At 37.8% G+C, this 8,250-nt stretch overlaps 1 protein-coding gene across 3 annotated transcripts in view; it reads right to left on the reverse strand.

Annotated features, from left to right (window-relative positions):
- The window catches only part of LOC102245826 (transducin-like enhancer protein 4), a 166,617-nt gene that overhangs the window by 138,552 nt on the left and 19,815 nt on the right, over positions 1 to 8,250 (reverse strand). For all 3 annotated transcript variants that reach the window (XM_014541261.1, XM_005868293.2, XM_005868292.2), the window contains exons 2-3: positions 7,174 to 7,237; positions 5,930 to 5,974 (exon numbers count right to left, since the gene is read on the reverse strand). In XM_014541261.1, coding sequence (XP_014396747.1) covers positions 5,930 to 5,974; positions 7,174 to 7,194 — 66 coding nt within the window. In that variant the 5' untranslated portion in view covers positions 7,195 to 7,237. The remainder of the gene's footprint in view (positions 1 to 5,929; positions 5,975 to 7,173; positions 7,238 to 8,250) is intronic.

The raw sequence follows: 8,250 nt of genomic DNA on the forward strand, positions 1-8,250 counted from the left end.
CAGTGGTCGGCAAACTGCGGCTCTTTGGCCCCTTGAGTGTGGCTCTTCCACAAAATATCACGTGCGGGCATGCATGTACAGTGCGATTGAAACTTCGTGCCCCATGCGCAGAAGTCGGTATTTTGTGGAAGAGCCACACTCAAGGGGCCAAAGAGCCGCAGTTTGCCGACCACTGTGACCTAGGAGACATCCTCCCAGGTCAATTCATCCTAAATCCTGAATCCACTACCTAATAACCATATCATCTTATACAGATCTGATCCAGTATAATCATCCTTTGACTGGACATAATCCCTTTCTTAGAAGCATTGTGAGAAAGAATTTTGGCAATGTGCCCCATCAGTGGTAAGCATGTGCTAGATATATAATAAACATTCACTTCCATTAAAAGGAAATTCCAATTCCACTCCACAATTACTGCTGTAGGTGAAACATGTTCAGATATCCTATGAGAACTCAAGAATGAGAAAATTAAGAACCCAACATGCAAGAAAAAAGGGGGGGGGGGAGAACCTATGACATCCAGAAAACACTCCTAATTATGCACATACCCTAACAGGTAAAATTTCCTCCACTAGATCTGCTTCTTTTGAAGATTCTGTGATAAATAAAACGACAGGTCACTGGGTCCTGCCCAAGGCACTGCCACTTGGTATCAACTGTCCTAATGCTAGATCCTCTCTCAGTTTTGTAAGAAATATAACAAAATCTACATACATCTAGACTTACCAAACAGGGCAGAAGTTGTCTCCCTACCCCCAAAAATGTCCAATTCAGAGCAGCAGGGAGAAAAAAAAAATACCAATAACATCCATTTGGCTACTATTAACTGTGGAATATTATTGAAATACTAGAGGCCCGGTGCATGAAATTCATGCACGGGTAGGGTCCCTAGGCCTGGCCGGCGATCAGGGCCGATCTGTGGGGCAACCAGCGGGGTGATGGGGCGGCGGGGGAGGCCCGCTGGCACCCGCCTTGGCTGGCCTGGGGCCTGCGGGCTCGGGGCAGCTCCTACAATGAGCGTCTGCCCCCTGGTGGTCAGTGCATGTCATACCGACCGGTCATTCCGCCATTCAGTCGATTTGCATAATAGGCTTTTATTATTGAAGTATGAATAATCTTAAGTTAGAAAAAGTGGCTTTAAACCTTAATGAAAAACAAATAAAAATGCAAATAATCCCACATCATACATGTGCATGATCACCTAACGATACCTGGAGTTTTTTTTGCAGTCATCAAAATTTCACTTATATTCTCTCTTCGGGATTTTCCAGTCTAGTAGAGTCCACCCACTCACTGTTCAGCCCCTCTAGATTATTTACCAGTGTTTATACAGCAAAAATAAGTTCCCTCAGCAAAATTTTTATTGTTTTATTAAGTACTTTCAGATAGAACACCTGAGCTCTATTAGTTCACTTCCATTATTATACAAGATTTAATCACATCCTTTTCTAAAAGTCATTGTGTAAGAATATAAGACACATCTTTGCCTATATTCTCAAACACCTACTCCTGCAAATCTAACCATAAACAATCTAAGACAGGAGATGTACAAGAAATCAGTAATGCTCAAAAGAAAAGTTTTCTTATGGGAAATCTAGTCTAAACAGAACTTTAAACAAACTGACTTCCAGTGCAAGCACTGGAATAAATTTACTGCACCCTAGAATCAAGCACACTCAAAGCTGCAATGTCATGCCAGTCATATATTACTTCAACCTCAATAAATCTCTTTCTACTCTCCAAATCCTCAGCTGCTTTCTAAAATAGTTCACGAAAAAGCACCAACCTAATTAACAACAGCTTCCTCTGCAACTGTGGCCTTGATTTCACTTATTTACACATTAACTGCAGCCACTTTTTGGCCAATCCAGTCTATTCTCTTTACCATGCCGAGCCTTTTATCTGCCCTGGACAGCATTTTCTCCAGCAGATGAAGTAGATGCCGATTGATTTGCTGTCGAGCATGGTAAATTAATAGCAACAAATTGCTGAGGGCCCGTCTCCCTGCTCCACCATGCTTCGGCAGTTTTGCTTTATTTGCTCCATGATGGGCAGCAGTCGGCCTCTTCAAGTCAATTTCTTCTTAACAACCTGCAATACTTTTCAATGGTGAAAATAGAGCTGTTCCTTGTAAGTCAGAAATCAATATCCTATTGCCCTTAGAAAATGCTAAACAAGCAGTATTGGCAATCCACTTGGTACTAGAGGGTATCAGATATAATGCAAATCCATACTGCTTCCCTCCTTGTAGTTATTACAGTTTGCTAAAAGGTTCCTAATGTCATTTATCATCATTTACCATCGACCAGAGAGGCTACGATTATGATATCCTATCAGTTGGCAAGGCCCTTTCATTTCTATTCAATTAATATTTTAGCAGCACTCAAATGGTTGCGGCCCAAATCTCATAATAAAAGTTACATGGCTTGGAGTGAAACAGGAGTTTCCTTGCTCAGATTTTTAAAAAATAGTAATTTTATGTATATACACATATACATGCATACACACATGCATTTACACACACACATGCATATATAAATATGTAGTACTTTTTTAGGTTCTAAGTGTTATAGATTTCTAAAATGTTCTAATTTCTAAAATTCAAATACTAAGCTAAATTTTTTTAGAAGCAAAGAGAGATTCAGACTACAGAATATTAACTATGAGGAAGTCACAAGATGCTCTCAAAAGTTCATCTCCATTTACAGTTCCTAGAGGATGAATTCACATACTACCTATTTTGCCTAATGTGCATCCAATATTCACTTTTTAAAGTCGTAACTACTGCTGTCAGATTAAATCAGGGCAGTCTTCTTTAATTACAGCATTACAGGTGAAGGTTGGGAACAACTAGCATTTAGCAATGTTATCAACTGCATGCATCACCCTGTTCTGCCCACGGTCACTGACCCATTTAGAAGCCACACTGTGTTTATAAAAAGGAACAATCAGCAAAATATGTAACAACTAAACGATGGGTAAAATACCCTATCCACAAACAAAACACAAAAACTCCACACTTAGGAAAATCCTTAGGGAATAAACAACAATGTTCTTTCATTATTAAAAGTCCCATTATGAAGACATCACAATAAAACATGTGCCATTTCTAACCTTGTCCCATTTGTCACCTTCACTTTCATACTAACTTAAGACAGTGGCGAAGCATTAACTCACGTTACAGCCTAGGATACTCCTCCCTAACTTTTCTGGGGTTTTTCCCCAGCTTCATCTGCTCAGCCCTATCAATCCTACTAAAGATTACTAGAAATTAGATTCATATTTTATGCTCTAATTCCATATCATGTCACCGAGTTCCCCTTTTAAAAAAAAAATTCAACTAATTCTACCAGACTAATGCTATTTACTCAGTTACCAAAATTTAAATTAATTATGTTCTCAAACATAATTGTTAAAAATTGGCAACATTATGCAGGCTTAATTAAGATTAAATCCAATTTACTAAATGTACTTTAATTGGTACTAATTACATTAGCTTTCATTTCAGAATGACAAATTCCCCATAGGTTTCACTTTATAGTCCTCTATCAGAATCAACACAGGGTGACTGACAATGAGCATCATACAGAAAGGGGAGGGGCCATAATACCAGACCCCCAACCCTGTTTGTCACTGCTTTGTGCTTTTATCCTTTTATCCATTTGCTAAGTCACAGAGTCATGACTCCATCACAGCCATCATTTTCTGTTCCAATGAAAAATTTCTCTAAAAATAAATACTCTGTGGCTGGCAGCAGCCAAGAAGAACAGGAGCGTTAACCAAAAAAATACACAAAGGTTTCAAATATCAGGGCCACCGATTACTAGGGTGCTTCCAAGGACTCCGGGGACTCCTACTCTTGAACCCTTCAGAGACACAAATCTAATAAGTGAATAAGCCTAACCCGATCTTGAGAACTAGGCCCAATTATGCCGCAGGGCAACTTCCCTGCATTATTGCTGCTTTCCATTACGAGGGTATCCAAAGAGTGCATCTGGAAGAGAGGCCAAGAGGAACCAAGGCTGTCTGCCTAGGAAAACAAATAAAGACAGATATGCCTCTGTGCTTAAGGGGGAAAAGAAAGAAAATATAATAAGTAGGTGGTTTGCAGGGCTGTCTGTATTTCATAATGTGATAAACTGCCCTCAGGATTCTTGATATGATTGAATTTAAAAGCAAGAGAAAAAAAGGGAAAATGTACTCCATTCTCAATTTTAAATAGATGGCATTTGAGGCCAGCTGGGGAAGAAAATGACAGAATTACAAAGGTATAAAATGTGCAAAATTAAGGGATCTCCCATACAGCCCCCACCACCACCAAAAAAATACATACAGCCAAATACTATCAACTCTGTGCATCCTGTAAATGGTACGGAAAGACCTGGAGGCTAACTGGCTATGGTAAATAAGATACAGGAGGATAAATAAAGGGACATTAATCATCTGGTCCAATCTTTAAAAAGGCACCAATTAATCTTGGATGGTGGGGTGAGGACAAAAAAAAAAAGACAAGTTGTATACAAGATTCAGACCTAAAATGACATGTAATGAGGATAATTAACAAATAGTATCCCTCATGTAATTTATTCCTGTAAGGTAGCGCTACGGGGAGTCCATCCATAAGCTTCATGGGTTTTGTTTAAGCAGGAGATATTTACATTACTAATCTAAACAGAAATGGCAAAGATGCCAAAATAAGAATCTAATTTTAACATGGAGCAAACTATATTATAATGTTAATATTGACATAACCAAATAGCATATAAAGTAAAAAAGGTATCTGAAATAAAAACTCCTCAGTATAAGGAACAACTCATTTTTCTCCCCAACTTTTTCAAATACTGCCTATCTGATCAGTTTTATTATCTAACAGTCATCTTTTAAAACTCTGCCGAGTATATTGAGTACATGGTAATTAACTACATCCAAAAAGGAATCCATAAGTAATAAAAGCCTAATAATGTGTGATCATTTCATATTTTTTAAACCCAGAAGGCAGTGACATCCACCCTGAATATAATAAGGGATGAAAAGCATTAAGTTTCCCTCGTCTTATCCCAGCAGGTAAATACATACACACCTAATTCTGAAATGGTTGAGAGACAGACCTGAAGCACTTTCACTAGGCGATCACTAAAAACAAATGTCTCCTAGAGGAATTATTATTGCCAAACAATGTTTTTTATGTATATGCTGTTTTTCTATCCAGGAAATATAAGCCATTTTATACACACACACACACACACACACACACACACACACAGGCTGTTTGAATCACACTTCTCAATGCTTTCTGACTAATGATTATCTTTTTTCTTTTCCTTTTTTGGCTGTACTAATTAATAGGTTTCAAGACCCAGTGTTGAACCTTATCACATCCTCCTATCAGCCGCGTTTATGCGGTACAAATTTTGGGAGTAACAACAGGTAAGACCCAACTAAATAGCCTCAGGGGGACCAGTACAAAGATTTTACATCAATTTCTTTTGTAGCACCACAGACTTCATTTTGATCCTCCCAGCTCACCCTCTATCCATTCTTTCACACCAAGCCAATGAGGCTCCACACAAATTAGTTTTCCTTTTTTAATATTTTCCAAGAAAAACTCTTAACAAGTTTGCAATGCCCGAAATACATAAAATTAACTCTTTCAAATGAAAAATAAAACCTATTTTAAAATTTAGCATCCTACTTTCGAAAGGGTACAAAGTTGAATATGCAGCAGACATTTTAAATCACATTTTTAAATGATTAAAATTAAAATAATACATACAAAAATGGGAAAACCACACCTGAAAAAATAGCATTCCCATCAGTATCCTTTTAAAATACTGTAGTTACAAAAATGTGCATAATAACACTACAAAACATACAAGTTTCTTTCCAAAATGTCATTTAAAATGTTATAAAGAAATAAATAACTCACCTGCTTATGCATTTCTATATTCAACCCATAGGACATCTCATAATACTGTCAAAGAAGGAAAAGCAATTAACTTTATGTCTTTCATCAAACAATCTCCCTTGTTTGTTCAAAATGCCCCCAAGTATGTTTAAAACAAACATAAAAGCCTCACCTAAACCAAAATATCCATACCTATGCTGTTAAATGAGGAGAAACATTCTACCACTATCTTCAGCCTAATAAACTAGGCGCCACCCTAAAACAGGGACTCTAAGAGAATAACTCACAAAACTCAGATCAAGTTCAAACAGAGCATTCTAAACAGCTCTGGTTGTCTTTATACATCACAAGCAGGTGAATGAACAAGGTCTGATGAAAATCTGGTGCCACAGAGTCTCTAATTCCTAGGCACAGCAGGCAAGTTAATGGCAAATATGTGTCTCAGACACATGCAGATGTTTTGAAAGAACTGTTCAAAAAGGTGATGCTACTTCAGAGTTCAGTTTCTCAGACGGGTGCACTGCTAATATTCATACATTAAAAGGAAAAAGGCTTGACAGGAAATGAATGAGTTACTCTGGATCCTTTATGAACAAGCATAAAAATATGCTTGGTAATACTTTTGAAAAAGCAGATCTGATTTTTCTGAACATGTGGTATGACTGGCATTATAGAAATTTGGTTATACAGAAGACAACACTCCTCAAACCAATGTAACACTATGGAAATTGAAAACCGCACACAAATACACACACACTATACACACACACAAATACACACACACTAGTAACATAGAGTGGGGAAAATTTAAAAAGGTATCTGGTGTCTTTTGCTATCCATCATTCTTAAAAAGAAATAAAACATTAAAATCTTAACAGTTTCCCGAAAAACTGGTTAACATTGTTTGGAGCAAAAGCAATAAAACAACAAAGAAAACCACTACCAAAAACATTTTGCTTGTGACTCTAAACAAAACATAAATGAGGTGGGGTGTTGTTGTTTTTTCCTAATCTGTAAAAACAAAGCACAGAAAATTATACCCGTGTAGGTGAACTTTTTGAAATTTCAAATCAAAGCTGGTTGTCAGAGGCAAGTTGTAATGTCCTGGAATGACAGCTTGCTGCTAATGGTCACAATCCCACAACCTCAACTGCACTGACACTGAGACTCCGATCTATCCTGCATCCCCTAGCAAGGCGAAGGTATTCTTGCTTTCGGTATCCCCAACTATGAGACACTACGAATCTATGACACAGTTTTCTTACCATGACATAATGCCGCTGCATCTCCGTCTTCTCACTGGCCAGTTTCTCACATTCTAGCTTCAGGCTGTTCAAGACATAAGGAAATCTAAGTACAACACAGATTTTGACTTACTTCCTTTAAATGTAAAGACACATTCTCTCCTCTAAATCATCACCTACAAAACACCAGTCAACTATCTTAAATACCACCCTCATTATTCAACGTGAGGCAGGAGAGAAAAGGGATGATTGGAAACAGCCTGGACTTGCCCGTTCAATGAGAATCAACTGTGGGGGTTTTTGTTTTAAGAAAAACAAACAAACAAAAACCCTCCAGCCAATTTAATTCCGGAACCTCATCCAGACTTGAATATTCACTAAATTCACTTAATAAAGAACAAGAAAATAAACATCAATATCTATCTACCCAAGCACAAATAAGTCCCCCAAAATGCCACAAGGGAATTTTTTCTTTAGTGTTCCACGGTGAGATTAATGAAAATATGAATCAAGCCATCCCTTATGAATGATGTCTTTTTTTTTTTTTCCCTCCAAAACAGAGACAAGTTGAATACCACCACCCAGGGGGCAAAGTGTGGATTGGGTTCAGTGACTTGTTTTGGTTCTTGCATTTATAAAATAAGAATTACACGTCACTTAGAAGCCAGTGAAAGAAAATATTTCAAAAGCACTCTAAGCCCACTGATCGTTTCTAAAACAACAAAAAAAATTTTCTTTTTTCAGCTTAAAAGTAATGAAATCGCTCACTTGTGACTTCCCAGAGCTCCCGGCTCATGGTATTTCAGTGAAATGGCAGAAAGAAGTGAGAAGGAATCAAGCCCGGAGTAATAAAGAACCAAGGAAGTCAAAAGGCCCCAGAATCTTCCCAACCTTCCATTCTCCTGGCCCCAATAAATCAATATCGAAAGTTTAGCCTCAGCGTTTTCCAAGTCTCTCCAGTTTCAATTGTTCTGCCTCTCTCTCTTTTTTTTTTTTAATTTACGGGAGGGAGAAGGGAGGAAATGCTTAATTTCTTTACACCTGCCTAAGAAAAAGAGGCCCTGACATGCCCTTTCTGCCCACAAGGAAAAATTATAG

The sequence above is a fragment of the Myotis brandtii genome, unplaced genomic scaffold (genome assembly GCF_000412655.1).
Source record: "Myotis brandtii unplaced genomic scaffold, ASM41265v1 scaffold266, whole genome shotgun sequence".
Taxonomy (NCBI): Eukaryota; Metazoa; Chordata; class Mammalia; order Chiroptera; family Vespertilionidae; genus Myotis; species Myotis brandtii.